This window comes from Pseudophryne corroboree, chromosome 5, assembly GCF_028390025.1.
Source record: "Pseudophryne corroboree isolate aPseCor3 chromosome 5, aPseCor3.hap2, whole genome shotgun sequence".
In the NCBI taxonomy this organism is placed as follows: Eukaryota; Metazoa; Chordata; class Amphibia; order Anura; family Myobatrachidae; genus Pseudophryne; species Pseudophryne corroboree.
The window spans coordinates 801366374-801383684 of NC_086448.1; the positions used below are offsets into that span (position 1 = coordinate 801366374).

General features: G+C 45.7%; 1 protein-coding gene across 6 annotated transcripts in view; it reads left to right on the forward strand.

Moving 5' to 3' along the window:
* Window positions 1-17311, forward strand: part of ENPP2 (ectonucleotide pyrophosphatase/phosphodiesterase 2) — a 172173-nt gene that overhangs the window by 93679 nt on the left and 61183 nt on the right. For all 6 annotated transcript variants that reach the window (XM_063924459.1, XM_063924460.1, XM_063924458.1 and 3 more), the window contains exons 4-11: window positions 6336-6461; window positions 6916-6976; window positions 8805-8902; window positions 11856-11935; window positions 12101-12220; window positions 12878-12933; window positions 13139-13204; window positions 16790-16862. In XM_063924459.1, the coding sequence (XP_063780529.1) occupies window positions 6336-6461; window positions 6916-6976; window positions 8805-8902; window positions 11856-11935; window positions 12101-12220; window positions 12878-12933; window positions 13139-13204; window positions 16790-16862 (680 nt within the window). The remainder of the gene's footprint in view (window positions 1-6335; window positions 6462-6915; window positions 6977-8804; window positions 8903-11855; window positions 11936-12100; window positions 12221-12877; window positions 12934-13138; window positions 13205-16789; window positions 16863-17311) is intronic.

Consider the following 17311-nt stretch of genomic DNA (forward strand, 5'->3'; position numbering starts at 1 on the left):
AGAGAGATAGATATGAGAAAAAGATATAGAATGTTATACAGTCTATTAATAAAAGCACTGGTAAAGTGATAAACAGGAGATGTGTTTGACCTATGTGATTTAAAAAGCCGGATAAGGGGTCCTGGGGGTATGGGTGGGAGAGAGAAGGAAGGTCTCCACCTATAAAGCCCATTTCAAGTTTTTAGGCCTGTAGCATCAGAGCTTAGAGATGTATGTGTGTGTGTGTGTATATATATATATATATATATATATATATATATATGTATGTGTGTGTGTGTGTGTGTGTGTGTGTGTGTGTGTGTGTGTGTATATATATATATATATATATATATATATATATATATATATATATATATATATATATATATATATATATAATATATGTGTGTCTACAACACCCATAGAGTGGGAATAGAATGGTCGCCACCGAGCCCGCAAGGGGCTTGTTGCTCTCGCCCCCCCAGCATTCTGTAGCTGATATACCGGCATTGGGATGCTGACCGGGCGCCGGTAACCCGATACACACCCATATATATTGTATGGTCCATAACTGTGGAAACACACTTATAAGAAAGAAATGAGTAAGGAAATATTAATCCAGTGTCTACACATATGGGAGTGGGGAAAAACTTTTTAGGGTATGTTACCAGAGTATGTTCATGCGGAATGGAAAGAGGATGGCCTTAACATTTTAACATGATAAACAGCGCCTCGAACATATCCTATAAACATAATAATAATAATAATAATAATAATAATAATAATAATTTATATATATCACTTTAATCCTAATAGGACTCAAAGTGCTTTACTATTGTCTTTTACAGCCCAAAATACAAAACAAGCTTATCAGTAGATATTAGTGAAATGCGTGAGTGAACAGGAAAGTCTTTAGTCTATTTTTGAAAGATTCTAGAGTGGAGGCTTCTCACACTGTGCGGGGAAGTGAGTTCCATAGAGTCTGAGCCACAAAGTTGAAAGCTCGATCCCCAGATGAATTCCGGGAAAATTCTAGGTACTGTTAGTAGTCCTTCATTTACAGATCGTAGTAATCGAGTGGGGCAGTATGGAATCAGAAGCTGTTTCAAGAACCTTGGTCTCTGGTCATGTAGGGCTGGGAAAGTCGGTAAGCCATTCTTGAAAACGATTCTCCATATTACAGGCAGCCAGTGGAGGGAGTAGATAATGGGTGTTAAGTGGCTGAAACGAGACTAGTCGGTTAATAGCCTAGCAGCTGCATTTTGTACCATCTGTGGGGTGAACTCAGACCTGATCACTAGCAAGCGATTTTTGCACTGCTGCGATCAGAAAATCGCTGCCTACAGGGGGAGAGTATTTTAGCTGTGCAAGTGTTCGATTGCATGTGGAGCAGAGCTGCACAAACTGATTTTGTGTAGTCTCTGCGCAGCCCAGGACTTACTCAGCCGCCGCGATCATTTCCGCCTGTCCGGGACTGGAATTGACGTCAGGATCCCTCCCTGCAAACACTTGGACAAGCCTGCGTTTTTCTAACCCCTCCCTGAAAACGGTCAATTGCCACCCAGAAACGCCTTCTTACTGTCAATCTCCTCGCGATTGCGAACGGATCCGTTGCAAAAACCCATTGCTGAGCGGCGTTCCACTTTGAACCCGTGCGACGTACCTGCGCATTGCGGTGCATATACATGCGCAGTTCGGACCTGATCACAGGCTGTGAGAAAACGCAGCCTATGGATCAGGTTTGAATTACCCTCTGTAAGCGGTGCAATTATTTTGCTGGGAGACCCAGGTAGAGGACATTGCAGTAGTCTAGGCGTGATTATACAAATGCATGTATGACTTTAGGCAAGTCTTCTGATGGAATGAAGTGCTTGATTCTGGCTATGTTGTTCAGATAAAAGAATGAGGATTTGATTGTAGGTGACACCTGACGTTTAAGTGTCAGGCCACTATCCAGGACAATGCCAAGATTCCACACATGTTCAGTGTTTTGTAGTTCTGAACCCCCAAGCGTAAGTCCTGAATAAAGATATATTAAAACGAAGAACACTATTGGTTTTCTCAAGAAATTCTGCATCAGTTTTATATGTCACATGACTACCTTCCTAATTAAAAAAATAGCATTCCATCCAAGATGGCCACTATGTAATACTATATATGTGTACATATAATGTGATACACACACACACACACACACACACACACACACACACACACACACACACACACACACACACACACACACTACAGTTTGTTTTATAACAGCAAATGTTGTAACCTTTGTTCTAGCAGCGGATGAATCTGTGTACGTGTGATACCCCACTTATATCTAGTATGCAAGATCTGCAGTCACTGTGTATAGTGCATCACCCTTACCTTGCCCCGGCTGGTCATGGGTTCAGGCATAGTTACCAGAGGGTCCCCTGAAGAATCAGGTCTTTAACTACAAGTACATTGTGGGTGTGGACTACCGGTGTCGGTGCAGCGCATAAAGAATTGGGCGCCAGGCCATCTCAGAAAAACAGCATAAAGTTTATTTCAACATCAAACGGATATTTCAGGGATAACTTGTGAACACTCCTCCAGCACAAAGCATATCAGTTACAGTGGATCCCATATCAGGGCACCTCCTCCAGCGCATCGCTTAGTCGCAGCGGCATATATATAGCGAACATCAGTACATACCAGGGCATTCTGTGACCAGTAGTGCTACACATCAGGTGACTGTCTCTCTCTCTCTCTTACTTAGCGAGGATTCTTTTCCTTGGGGGCGCTTACTCACGCCGCGTGGCTTTCCGACCACTTCACCCAGATACCTCTCGAGATACTTTTCCATGGGGGGAGCTTACTCACGCCACGTGGCTTCCGACCACTTCACCCAGATACCTCTTGAGACTCACACCTTGAGTACACTTTTCTCCTGGCATCACCCTTTCACTGGATTCTGCATACTGCTGCTCTCACACTGCGATGTCTCCCTCTGTCAAATGCTTTGCTGTGGCTGGCATCACTCCCCACCTAAACATGTGGGGAGCCCTCACTGGGGCTACATCTTTCTGGTTAATCCACCACACTTCAGCTAGCTAAAGCATGTGCTTCTCCTCACTGTCTGTCAGCTCTCTGCTCTGCTGCTGCTGCTCTCATTCTGTTGTAGCTGTGTCGTGTCTCACTGCAGGACAACCTTTTTATAACCTTGCATTCCCAGGGTCACATTCTAAATCTAGGATTTCCTGCTCTGTCTTTCCCGCTCTCAGTTTCCCGCTCTGAGTCTGCAAATGAGCGAGTCATGCACTTTGCATTTTGCAGACTAATCTGGATAGCTATGAGCTGTGCTGTTAACTCCTTCTGTGCTGCAAGCTGTAGGCTGCTGGCACAGTGCTTATGCAACTCCAGCAAACATTTTACTTTTATTAAAGTCATGCTGGCACCTGTAGTGCCACAGTTGATTTGGGCTGCAGTTTCAGGGTATCACATGCACCCCTGCTGAAATCTTGCGTGTCCTCACGCAACAGCAGTTTTCAACATAACATATAATGACAGTACATGTGACAAAAAAACAACAATCACATATTCAGGAAAACATGGCATGTCAAACATCACATTACATACAAATCACATATTCTGTTGCGGTTTTCAAACGAGTTACAGTCCAGAGTCACATGTGATAGTAAAATGTTCCAGACATCTTGTGGCAATTGCGCCAAACACAGAGAACCTGCCCTCGCCTGCCCTTGTCTCCCCCCACGTCTGGGTCAAAAGAGACAGGTGGCTCTCGTGGGCCCCTCCCATTAAACAAGTTTCTCCAACTTTAGGAAATTAGATATAGGGGACTACATTCCCCTTGCGATCCTTGGCTCTTTTGGACACTCAGAAATGGCCAAACACAGTGCCCCCAAGGGTGTTGCTCCGACCGGGTGCACTGCATAGTCCCGATGTCCTGTGACATGAGTTCCACCTCCACAAATATTGCCCTTAGAGCCCCACGTTGGTAACCATGGTTGCTCGTATCCTGTTCGTGACGCCAAATGTGATACCCCACTTATATCTAGTATGCAAGATCTGCAGTCACTGTGTATAGTGCATCACCCTTACCTTGCCCCGGCTGGTCATGGGTTCAGGCATAGTTACCAGAGGGTCCCCTGAAGAATCAGGTCTTTAACTACAAGTACATTGTGGGTGTGGACTACCGGTGTCGGTGCAGCGCATAAAGAATTGGGCGCCAGGCCATCTCAGAAAAACAGCATAAAGTTTATTTCAACATCAAACGGATATTTCAGGGATAACTTGTGAACACTCCTCCAGCACAAAGCATATCAGTTACAGTGGATCCCATATCAGGGCACCTCCTCCAGCGCATCGCTTAGTCGCAGCGGCATATATATAGCGAACATCAGTACATACCAGGGCATTCTGTGACCAGTAGTGCTACACATCAGGTGACCGTCTCTCTCTCTCTCTTACTTAGCGAGGATTCTTTTCCTTGGGGGCGCTTACTCACGCCGCGTGGCTTTCCGACCACTTCACCCAGATACCTCTCGAGATACTTTTCCATGGGGGGAGCTTACTCACGCCACGTGGCTTCCGACCACTTCACCCAGATACCTCTTGAGACTCACACCTTGAGTACACTTTTCTCCTGGCATCACCCTTTCACTGGATTCTGCATACTGCTGCTCTCACACTGCGATGTCTCCCTCTGTCAAATGCTTTGCTGTGGCTGGCATCACTCCCCACCTAAACATGTGGGGAGCCCTCACTGGGGCTACATCTTTCTGGTTAATCCACCACACTTCAGCTAGCTAAAGCATGTGCTTCTCCTCACTGTCTGTCAGCTCTCTGCTCTGCTGCTGCTGCTCTCATTCTGTTGTAGCTGTGTCGTGTCTCACTGCAGGACAACCTTTTTATAACCTTGCATTCCCAGGGTCACATTCTAAATCTGGGATTTCCTGCTCTGTCTTTCCCGCTCTCAGTTTCCCGCTCTGAGTCTGCAAATGAGTGAGTCATGCACTTTGCATTTTGCAGACTAATCTGGATAGCTATGAGCTGTGCTGTTAACTCCTTCTGTGCTGCAAGCTGTAGGCTGCTGGCACAGTGCTTATGCAACTCCAGCAAACATTTTACTTTTATTAAAGTCATGCTGGCACCTGTAGTGCCACAGTTGATTTGGGCTGCAGTTTCAGGGTATCACATACGTCCATTTCACAACACATTATACCGGTACAAATCTGCAGCCATGTTGTGCTCTTTATCTGAGGTGTGAGCCATATCTTGTAGTAGTTGTGCGGCTTTCTTTGAGGGGTGAGCAGCTTTCTCTGATGTGAGTGCAGCTCTTACGACAACACTTACTGAGGCATTAAATAGAATTTTTTTTTTTTTAAACAAAACATGTACTCAGCCAGCATCCTACCCGTAGCTATTTTTCATATTTAAGAACAATCTTTTAGTGCCACATAAACAAAAGGGAAAGATCATATTCTCAGTGGAACACGCCTTAGATGTCCCAAAAGTGAACCTTACAGTACATGCAGTATACTGGTATCATTGTGTGCCAATGCAAGCATGGTCTACAATAACTTCTATTTCTATGCACAGATGTCAATCATATTGAAAAAAAAAAAGTAGACACAACTGATTTCTTAAGTACCCTAAGGACAGAACGGTTTCCAAATTAAATGAAAAAGTTAACATGACAAATTATGTTATTATTTCTCACTATTGGAGTCATTCCGAGTTGATCGCTAGCTGCATTCGTTCGCTGTGCAGCGATGGGGCAAAAAAAATGGCACTTATGTGTATGCGTATGCGGCGCAATGCGCATGCGCAACGTACTATTACAACGAACGTTGTAGTATCACACAGGGTCTAGCGAAGCTTTTCAGTCGCACTGCTGGCTGTAGAGTGATTGATATGAAGTGAGCGTTTCTGGGTGTCAACTGAGCGTTTTCAGGAGTGTTTGGAAGAACGCAGGCATGCCAGAAAAAAACGCAGGCGTGGCTGGGCGAATGCAGGGCGTGTTTGTAATGTCAAAACAGGAACTGAACAGTCTGAAGTCATCGCAAGCACTGAGTAGGTATTGAGCTACTCTGAAACTGCACAAAAAAATCATGCCGCCGCTCTGCGATCCTTTCGTTCGTACTTCTGCTAAGCTAAAATACACTCCCAGTGGGAGGCGGCATAGCGTTTGCATAGCTGCTAAAAACTGCTAGCGAGTGATCAACTCTGAATGACCACCCGTATTTCTTTCAATGCAACAAATTTTTTTTTTTAAAAACCTGTGTATTTCACCCCTTAAAATTGTCTTTATTTCAGTTAGCCTAAGAGTACATATATAGTTTTTACATTTTTTTTTTTTTCAGGACGTGACTGGAGCTGTACAAAGGAGAGGTGCGGAGAGACACGAAGCGAGGACAGCGCCTGTCATTGCTCCGATGATTGCCTGGCTAAAGGCGATTGCTGCACCGACTATCACATCTCATGCAAAGGTTAATTACTCCATTCGGTCACCTTGGAAAGCTTTTTGGTTTCTAGAGAAATGAGGGTTGATAAAGTATTTTTTACTGGGGTTTGCAGATAATATTGAATAATTACACTTTTTGCAATTGTTTAGTTTCATTGGCAATTCTCCACATCAAAATCTCGGAAACTCACAAGCTTGTTATATAATAGAAATTGTAAAACATTTCTAAGTAGTTTGAAGGATTGTTACTGAACTCGGAGAGAGAGCAGCCACCTAGTTACAGTTGATGTTTTTGATATAAAAAAACAAACAAAAAACGTTTAGTGGTAAATAAAATGTAATTTACTTGTCATAGTACCCAGAGTAACAAACTCTTTAGTAGTGTCAGTACAACACTTTATTCTAATGGCAAACTTTTTTTTGTTTTGTTTTTTGTTTATTCCCTTTCCCCTCCCCCAAAAAATTGTTTCAATGTTTAGGTGGGACTCGTTGGGTAGATGATGACTGTGAAGAAATTAAACATCCAGAATGTCCAACTGGGTAAATATCCATTTTAGATTGCCTTGTTGCCTAGTTTTGTATTTTTATTTAAAGCTATAATAATAGGACAAATGGAAATATGGGAAGGTCATATCACCTCTTCCAGGCCAACGATACCAAGAGCCACCTAACCACCATTAGCTCAACTTCCAATCAGAAGACTTTTCTAGGAGGGCACTAGCCAACTAGCCATATAGTGCAAGTCAAAAAATCCTTTTTGGTGGCTATAAATCTGCACACACCTTTGAGTGACCAGATCCATACAGCAGATATCAAGTGTAGGGGCCATAATTCTTGTAGACATTTCTCTGCCAACTTGGATGGAAATGATCAAATTGCTGAACAAAATCTTGTAGGTAATTTAAATGAATGTGTCTTTTTGAGTTCTACTCTATTGGCAGGTAAAATAAAGACTTAGGGGCTATGTACTAAGCCTTGGAGAGAGCTAAAGTACCGGCCAATCCGCTCTTAACTGCCATGATCCAGGCTATGTTTTAAAAATGACAGCTAGGCGCTGATTGGTTCGCACTTTATCTCCGTCCCCTTTATCTCACCAAGACTTAGAGGTCTATTTACTAAGCCTTGGCTGGAGATAGTGGACGGAGTTAAAGTACCAGTCAACCAGCTCCTAACTGTCATTTCACAGACTGGGTTTGAATAATGACAGTTGGGAGCTGATTGGTTGGTACTTTTATCTCTGTCGACTTTATCTCCATCCAAGGGTTAGTAAATAGACCCCTTAGTACACAGTATCTCTGTTTGGGAAAAGTGAGGATTGTTGAGACTTCATCCCAGCCTGACGTGACCTTTTATACATGCATACATCTATTTTAGTGGCTTTAATGGAAGAATCTGTGTGCCCTACCCATTAACTTACTACCAGAGCAGTGAGGAGTTAAGTAAGTTGTCACTCGTACAAAATGTTGCTGAAGGGAAATTCTTGGTGACCCCCTCTTTAAATGATTAATTATGGTTATTATTTAGCATCTATTTTCAGCATTTTCTTCGAGCATTATACATATGGAGTCAGGACCCAAATGGCCTATTCTCCCAACTGTAGGCCTACTGAAGTATATGTCTTTGAATTAAATATTTCAGTTCTATTCCTGTAAATTAAATATGGTATAATTACTATTCCTCATTTAGTTGACAGTTAGAAATCATTTTGAAAATTAAGATCAAGACCTCACACTCCAGTAACAAGCTCTGTTTTTGGGCCCAAAGGTAAAGAAAAGCTCTTACAACACTTAGTTCTTGCTGTATGTGATCATCCAGCAAAGTGACAATTATTTAAGAAAAACTTAAGTTCTCATGGTGTCCGGTCTCTAGGTCGACAGTGTCTAGGCCGACCACTATTGGTCGACAGGGTCTCTAGGTCGACAGGGTCTCTGGGTCGAAATGTTCTATGTCGACAGGTCAAAAGGTCAACATGAGGTTTTTTTTAAAATAATTTTTTTGAACTTTTTCATACTTAACAATCCACGTGGACTGTGATTGGGAATAGTAACCTGTGCCGAGAGCAGCAGTAGCGGAGCGAGGTACCTTGCCCGAAGCGAGCCATGCGAGGGGACACAGTGCACTAATTGGGGTTCCCGGTCACTGTACGTAGAAAATGACACTAAAAAAACATAAAAACTCATGTCGACTTTTTTGACCTGTCGACCTAGTTTCTGTCGACCCTCCATACCACACCCGTTCTCATAGAGGGTATCCATGGATTGTAATGGATCAGCTGATTTAAGTCCTTCAGAGAACGCTTGTTGTGTTTGTTGTCCTATATAAGAACACATTTTCTCCTAACCCGTCCTACATCATTTTATTTTCCTAGGTTTTCTCGTCCTCCTTTGATCATCTTCTCTGTTGATGGTTTTCGAGCATCTTATATGAAGGAAGGAAACAAGGTTTTGCCCAATATCTATAAGCTAAGTAGGTGCATATTTTTTTTTTTTTTTATATGACCAACAGACTAAAGACCATATTCTGAAACAAATTGTGAACATTTGGAGTTTTCAGACTCCCCCTTGTGCTGTCTTATGTAGCCTCTGAATAATATGGTGGTCTATCAACGTTCCTTGTTTCTTTAACCAAACAGGAGAACAAAATCTGTAGTCAACATTACTAGGTTTTTTTCTTCTTTTAGTACAAATTCCGTACTATGGGGGTAATTCAGGCCTGATTGCTAGGGTGCGTTTTTTGCATCCCAGCGATTAGGTAGTCGCCGCCTACAGGGGGAGGAGGAAATCACTGTGCAGGGGTGCGATCGCATGTGCAGGAGAGCTGCACGTCTCTGCACAGCCCAGGACTTACTCTTCCAGTGCGATGATCGGGGCCGGAGCTGACTTCAGAAACCCTCCCTCCAAACGCCTGGTCCCTCCTGCGTTTCTCCGGACACTCCTTAAAAACGGCCTCTTCCTGTCAATCACCTTGCGATCGCCCGTGCGATCGCTTTTCTTGCACCATCCCATTGCTGCCCTTCGCTCCCCGTCGCTGCAGACCGTCGCGCCTGCGCATTGCAGTGCATACGCATGCGCAGTTCAGACCTGATCGCCCGCTGTGCGAAAAAAACAAACCGCACAGCGGCGATCGGGTCTGAATTAGCCCCTATATTCCTCCTTTACATTTGATACTTCTTGTTCAAATAAGATTTTGGCTATATACGTCCCTTAATTGATCTTTTTCCTTTTGGCTTTCAATTATTTCTACAGTTTATAGCAAAATCCCAAATCCCAAAACTATACTCTATACTGCAAAGTTATTAGCCAAACATGGCGGCTTTTTGTTGCCATCTGTGGGCAAATAAATAGTTAACTGGGTTATGCTCCACCAATAACAGGTTGGGAACATCACAAAGGAGGACCCAGGCTTATATTGTTGTTTTGCTTCTCTCATCAGAGCCAGATTAAGGGGCCTGTAGTATTTATTAATCTTATTGTTACTAAAATAATGTGGAAAAGGGTGTTTTCTGTTTTCACACCCTTTTCACATTATTTTAGTATCACCTGAATGTATTAAAGGGCATTTGGGGCAGTTTTCATGAAAAACTGCTCCAAACCCTTTAATTCACTTTTATTTAGTAACCCACATCGCATTCCTCATACTTATAATGGGAAATGTGATGTGTCCAAATTTACAAAAAAAAAAAAAAGTGACAAAATACAGCAGTGTGCCCTGTGATATAATCTCACCAGCTCAGGCTGGCGAGTTCACAGGGCAGCACTGCGAAAAGCACCCTTTTGCCCAGCTTTCTCTGCCCCTGAATGAGGGAGCTGAGCGGGGATCCGGCAGAGTGATCAGCTATGTGTGTCCGATGGACACACAAGCTGATCACAGTGTAGTAAATAAAAAAAAAAAAAAGTAAACACCCCCCCCCCCCCCCCCCACCATACTCTGTGTCCGCTGCTCCGGTGAGCGCTGCCGGGCGCTGAGTCCCCCATGAACTGCAATGTGACCCCGGTGTAGTAAAGTGATGCTGCAAAATGGCAGCGCACTTTACAGCTCCGGGGGTCACAGCGCAGGAGCAGGACCCGGCGGCCCGGCAGTCTCCTGAAGCAGCGCGGACTAGCTCCCTGGACAGGTGAGTATATTGATCTTCTAGGAGGGGTCCGTGGCGCGGGGGTAGTCTCGATGGGGGGGGTCGACCGGGCGGCGGTAGCGGCGATGTCGGCCGGGTTGGCGCATGCAAAGCAGGACATCGGGGTATTTTTTACGAAAAACACCCGATGATGCTGCAAAGAGGCATTGCAGGGACAGAGCTTGACCGCAAGCTCTGTCCCTGCACGTGATAGTTGATACATCCCTGCCATGTAATCGATTTATCACAGTGCGAGTTTGGGAGATTTTATCACCTGTCATTCGCATCCTGGATGCGGATTGTGATAAATAGGCCCCTAAGACCCCCAGGCAGCCCTAGGCAACATAGGGGGTAATTCAGACTTGATCGTAGCAGCAAATTTGTTAGTGGTTGGGCAAAACCATGTGCACTGCAGGGCGGGGGGCAGATGTAACATGTGCAGAGAGAGTTAGATTTGGGTGGGTTATATTGTTTCTGTGCAGGGTAAATACTAGCTGCTTTATTTTTACACTGCAAATTAGATTTGTTTGAACTCACCCCACCCAAATCTAACTCTCTCTGCACATGTTATATCTGCCCCCCCTGCAGTGCACATGGTTTTGCCCAACCACTAACAAATTTGCTGCTGCGATCAACTCAGAATTACCCCCATAGTTGTTTGGGTTCCCCCCTCCTCTCTGTAAACCCCCCCCCCCAAAAAAAAAAACAAAAAAAACAAAAAACCAAACCCTAAGCATTGTTTAGGGTAATCGGGCATCTCCGTGCCCACTGGGCCCTAGTGTAGATCCTTTATTGTACAGACTGTTGTGTTTGTTTCCTCTCTTTTATACTCTACATCTGCTACAGTATATAATACTTGATGTTGTTGCAGAAAAGTTACAATACGTTTAAAAATGTTGCTTACGACATCTGGCATTGCTGTATCTGAAGTAAGGTGGAGGACTCTATGGGGGGAATTCAAAAGAGTCGGTTGGGTGTCTCTCCCCCCCCCCCCCCCCCCCCCTGTCTATTAGATAGGAAAAAACAGACACCCAACTGACTTTTCAATTAATTGAATACCCCCCTAGTTATCTATTTATCTAAGGCAGCAAGTCTGGAAATATGTTTCTGCAGGATTTAGGAGTTCTTATTTCTTTTACTTTTTTTGTTTGTTTATAAATAGCCCAAAATAATACTTTGGTTTAGCCAGCTCCAGCGGCGCAGAGACTGATGTGAATTAATAAATATTCTTTGTACAGAACAGTATGGTGATGCTATATATATATTTATATACATTTTTTTTTATTTTTTTATTTATTCTTTAATTAGGAACCTGTGGGACCCATTCTCCTTACATGAGACCTGTATATCCAACAAAAACATTCCCGAATTTGTATACACTAGCAACGGTAACTAGATGACTATTTTCATATATTATTATAATTATCCCCTCCCCCCGTTACAATCAAGGGCCTGGTGGACAATACAGTGGGAATATCATGCGGTTTATTCAGAAACGGCGCTGCAAAGCTAATATGTAATTTTATTTACTCTTTTTTTCTCTCCTATTTAAGGGACTTTACCCCGAGTCTCATGGAATTGTTGGTAATTCTATGTATGATCCGGTTTTCGATGCTAATTTCAGCCTTCGGTCACGAGAGAAGTTCAACCACCGATGGTGGGGGGGACAACCAGTAAGTATATAGCTATATCCAAAATAAGTCATGTGACGCAAGAGGGCAGGGATTGGTTCTTAAAGTATCATTTGAATCCCTCCCCCCAATTTTGTAACTCTTCATATGAAGCATGAAGATAATTTATTTATTTTCAAAGTTAAACTGATATTCCCTTCCCATTTTGTTAAACTGTAACATATCTCCTCCCGTTCCATTGCGGTAAACTGTAACTCCTCCCACATATGAGGATATTTGGTAGTATGGATGGTGTAATGATTAGCGTTACTGCCTCACAGCACTGAGGTCATGGCTTCAATTCCCACCATGGCCCTAACTGTGTGGAGTTTGTATAGTCTCCCCGTACTTGCGTGGGTTTCCTCTGGGGGCTCCGGTTTCCTCCCACAATCCCAAAAATATACTGGTAGGTTAATTGGCTCCCAACAAAATTAACCCTAGCGTGACTGTGTGCTTGTCTACATGTGGTAGGGAATATAGATAGAGTGTAAGCTCCACTGGGGCAGGGACTGATGTGAATGTGCAAATATTCTCTGTAAAGTGATGCGGAATATGTGTGCACTATATAAATAACTGGTAATAAATAATATTGTGTATAATAGATGTAACGCCATATGGGTTGGGACTGAAGAGTTACATGTCTTGTAATATCTCTTTCAGATTTGGATTACTTCTGCTAAACAGGGGATGAAAGCAGCTTCATTCTTCTGGCCCGTGTAAGTCACTCTGACCATTTTTTATGAAGCTTGTTAAACAAAGACTAAGGGAAATTGAATTGTTTTGGTACTCGCGTAACTTGTTTTATCTATCACCTTCATACGGCGCTTCAGAACCTTTGTGGTGCCTTTTTTATAAAAGAAAAAGTATAAAAATAATAATGATGATGATGATGATGATAATAATTTAATATTCTCATTTTAGGTCAATCAGTCAACAACGTAGAGTCCTGACAATCCTGCAGTGGTTGCATCTACCTGACAATGAGAGGTAGTCTTTTTGTCACCGATAAACTGATGCAATAACAGTGAATAATTCCAGTTAATACAACACTTCATCCAAACAAGAAAATGACAAACTTGCTAACAACATTGTGTATTAGACAAGAGCAGGAGGGGAAGAGAATACTAATTTGTGCAGGTGGTCACCTATAGGGGAGGCATTCAGTTTGCCGTCTGTTGGGATCCCAGCTGTCAGGAAACCAACGCCGGAATCCCAACACCCCGTGAAATACCAGCGGTCGGAATCCCAACTGCCTGCTGAAATTCCCACTCGGTGGTCCACACCACCACTCAAGGGGGAATATAACCCTTTGGTGACCATCGGGCCCGAAACGGGATGCACTGCGCTCGCCGTCGGGATCCCAGCATCGGTCTCCTGTCCGCCCGGATCCCGACATGACGATCTCCTGTCCGCCGGGGGAAGGAGGGTTGTTACTTAGGTAGATAACCGAAAGGGGTAGCATACTATGGGGGAGATTTATCAAAGCTTGAAGAGTGATAAAGTGTACAGAGCTAAAGTACCAACCAATCAACTCTTTTTATTTTACAGCCTATTACGTGACAGTTTGGAGTTGATTGGTTGACACTTTACCTCTTTCCACTTTATCTCCAAGCTGTGATAAATATCCCTCTTTTTTGTGTGTGTAACATTATAGAATATGTCAGTGTTATATTAAACCTAAATCCCAAATCATGTTTTTGATGTCTCATTAGAGATTTGGGCCTCTCAGGGAGAGATGTATCAAAGCTTAGAGGGAGATAAAGCACTAACCGTTCAGCTGATAACTGCCATGTTACAGGCTGTGTTTAAAAAATGACAGTTAGGAGCTGATTGGCTGATACTTTCTATCTCTCCATGGTTTGATACATCTCCCGCCACAGTGTGTTACTAATGATACACATTACAGTGATGGAAACCGTGACATGGGTGTTATTGTGGATTGGGTATGATATCCTGGCATGATCCTGACAGTCATTAGACCAACAGTGGGATCCCAACGTTCAGAACCACGACACTTCCCGGTATTTTCTCTATAACCCTAACCGCACCCTTCTACAGCCTTACCCTAACCCTCCCCCTGCAGCCTAACCCTAACCGCACCCTCCTACCGCCTTACCCTAACCCTCACCCCTGCATCCTAACCCTAACCGCACCCTCCTACCGCCTTACCCTAACCCTCCCCCTGCAGCCTAACCCTAACCTCACCCTCCTACCGCCTTACCCTAACCCTCCCCCTGCAGCCTAACCCCAACCGCACCCTCCTACCGCCTTACCCTAACCCTCCTCCCTGCAGCCTAACCCCAACCGCACCCTCCTACCGCATTACCCTAACCCTCCCCCTGCAGCCTAACCCTAACCTCACCCTCCTACCGCCTTACCCTAACCCTCACCCCTGCAGCCTAACCCTAACCGCACCCTCCTACCGCCTTACCCTAACCCTCCACCCTGCAGCCTAACTCTAACCGCACCCTCCTACTGCCTTACCCTAACCCTCCCCCTGCAACCTAACCCTAACCTCACCCTCCTACAGCCTTACCCTAACCCTCCCCCTGCAGCCCAACCCCAACCGCACCCTCCTACCGCCTTACCCTAACCCTCCCCCTGCAGCCTAACCCCAACCGCACCCTCCTACCGCCTTACCCTAACCCTCACCCCTGCATCCTAACCCTAACCGCACCCTCCTACACCCTTACCCTAACCCTCCCCCTGCAGCCTAACCCTAACCTCACCCTCCTACCGCCTTACCCTAACCCTCCCCCTGCAGCCTAACCCCAACCGCACCCTCCTACCACCTTACCCTAACCCTCCTCCCTGCAGCCTAACCCCAACCGCACCCTCCTACCGCATTACCCTAACCCTCCCCCTGCAGCCTAACCCCAACCGCACCCTCCTACCGCCTTACCCTAACCCTCACCCCTGCAGCCTAACCCTAACCTCACCCTCCTACCGCCTTACTCTAACCCTCCCCCTGCAGCCTAACCCCAACCGCACCCTCCTACCGCCTTACCCTAACCCTCACCCCTGCAGCCTAACCCTAACCGCACCCTCCTACCGCCTTACCCTAACCCTCCACCCTGCAGCCTAACTCTAACCGCACCCTCCTACTGCCTTACCCTAACCCTCCCCCTGCAGCCTAACCCTAACCTCACCCTCCTACAGCCTTACCCTAACCCTCCCCCTGCAGCCCAACCCCAACCGCACCCTCCTACCGCCTTACCCTAACCCTCCCCCTGCAGCCTAACCCCAACCGCACCCTCCTACCGCCTTACCCTAACCCTCACCCCTGCAGCCTAACCCTAACCTCGCCCTCCTACCGCCTTACCCTAACCCTCCCCACTGCAGCCTTACCCTAACCTCACCCTCCTACCGCCTTACCCTAACCCTCCCCCTGCAGCCTAACCCTAACCGCACCCTCCTACCGCCTTACCCTAACCCTCCCCCCCCCCAGCCTAACCCCACCCGCACCCTCCTACCGCCTTACCCTAACCCTCACCCCTGCAGCCTAACCCTAACCTCACCCTCCTACCGCCTTACCCTAACCCTCCCCCTGCAGCCTAACCCCAACCGCACCCTCCTACCGCCTTACCCTAACCCTCACCCCTGCAGCCTAACCCTAACCGCACCCTCCTACCGCCTTACCCTAACCCTCCCCCTGCAGCCTAACTCTAACCGCACCCTCCTACTGCCTTACCCTAACCCTCCCCCTGCAGCCTAACCCTAACCTTACCCTCCTACAGCCTTACCCTAACCTCACCCTCCTACAGTCTTACCCTAACCTCACCCTCCTACAGCCTTACCCTAACCCTCCCCCTGCAGCCTAACCCTAACCCTCCCCCTGCAGCCTAACCCCAACCGCACCCTCCTACCGCCTTACCCTAACCCTCACCCCTGCAGCCTAACCCTAACCTCACCCTCCTACCGCCTTACCATAACCGTCCCCCCTGCAGCTTAACCCTAACCTCACCCTCCTACCGCCTTACCCTAACCCTCCCCCTGCAGCCTAACCCTAACCTAACCCTCCTACCGCCTTACCCTAACCCTCACCCCTGCAGTCCAACCCAAACCTCCCCCACTCCATAACCCTCCCTCTAGTACCTAACCCCAACCCCTGTATTAACCTCAGGGGTAATGTTATGATATTTTATGATAGATTCCCCAGCTCCCCTCCCCCCAGGGCAAATGCAGAATCTCTAGGGGGGGGGGGGGGGGGGGGGGGGCTAGGTCTTTAAATGCTGGATTTTAGAGTGAGTGTGACCATTAGCTAGCACGTAACAAGCCATAGCCTGCCTCATGTAACACTTCAGACATCTGCAGGTCCAACAATCACAGTAAGCTGCAAGATGCGGCCCTTCCCAACCCCCCCACCACACACACACACACACACACACACACACACACACACACACACACTCGCAAAACTAAAAACAACCACCGTATTGTTCTTTAAAATCAATGTATTCCCTAAACTTATGTACTGTGAATTATTACCCTCTTCTTTTATATGACTGTTGTGTTTAGTAATTGCATGTGCAGACTTATATACCTCTTATTTCATTGTCTTGTCATTCTTAGACCTTCCGTGTACGCAATTTACTCCGAGCAGCCGGATCAGACTGGACACAGATACGGACCTTTCAGCAATGAGGTGCACAGTGATTTTTTAGAAGTGTGAATGAGCTTTGGGTCATTGCTTATAATCCTGTTGCATTATTAAAAGTGTGTGTGTGTGTGTGTGTGTGTGTGTGTAAATATATAAAATATATCTCCAGCTTTCGTATCCCGGCAGCGCCCCTTTGGCGTGATTCTCCTCTCACCATCTCCTAATACATTGGTTACTGTGCAATAGTTCCCTCCACTTTTTCCTTTTAAAAGCACAGCTGCCATCTCTCTTCTCATCACTGCTCCTAAGTGCTGGGTGTTGGCACGGTGCCCGCTGTGTACTGCCAAAGTCCTCACACTGCGTGACCTTGACCAATTGCTGTTCTGGTCAGGGGCGTATGACCTAACAAATCAGCCTATACATTGAGTGACTTTTAATAAAACCAGGGCACAACGGAAATGCGTCTGTTTCTGTCCTGATAAGTCCCAGTATTG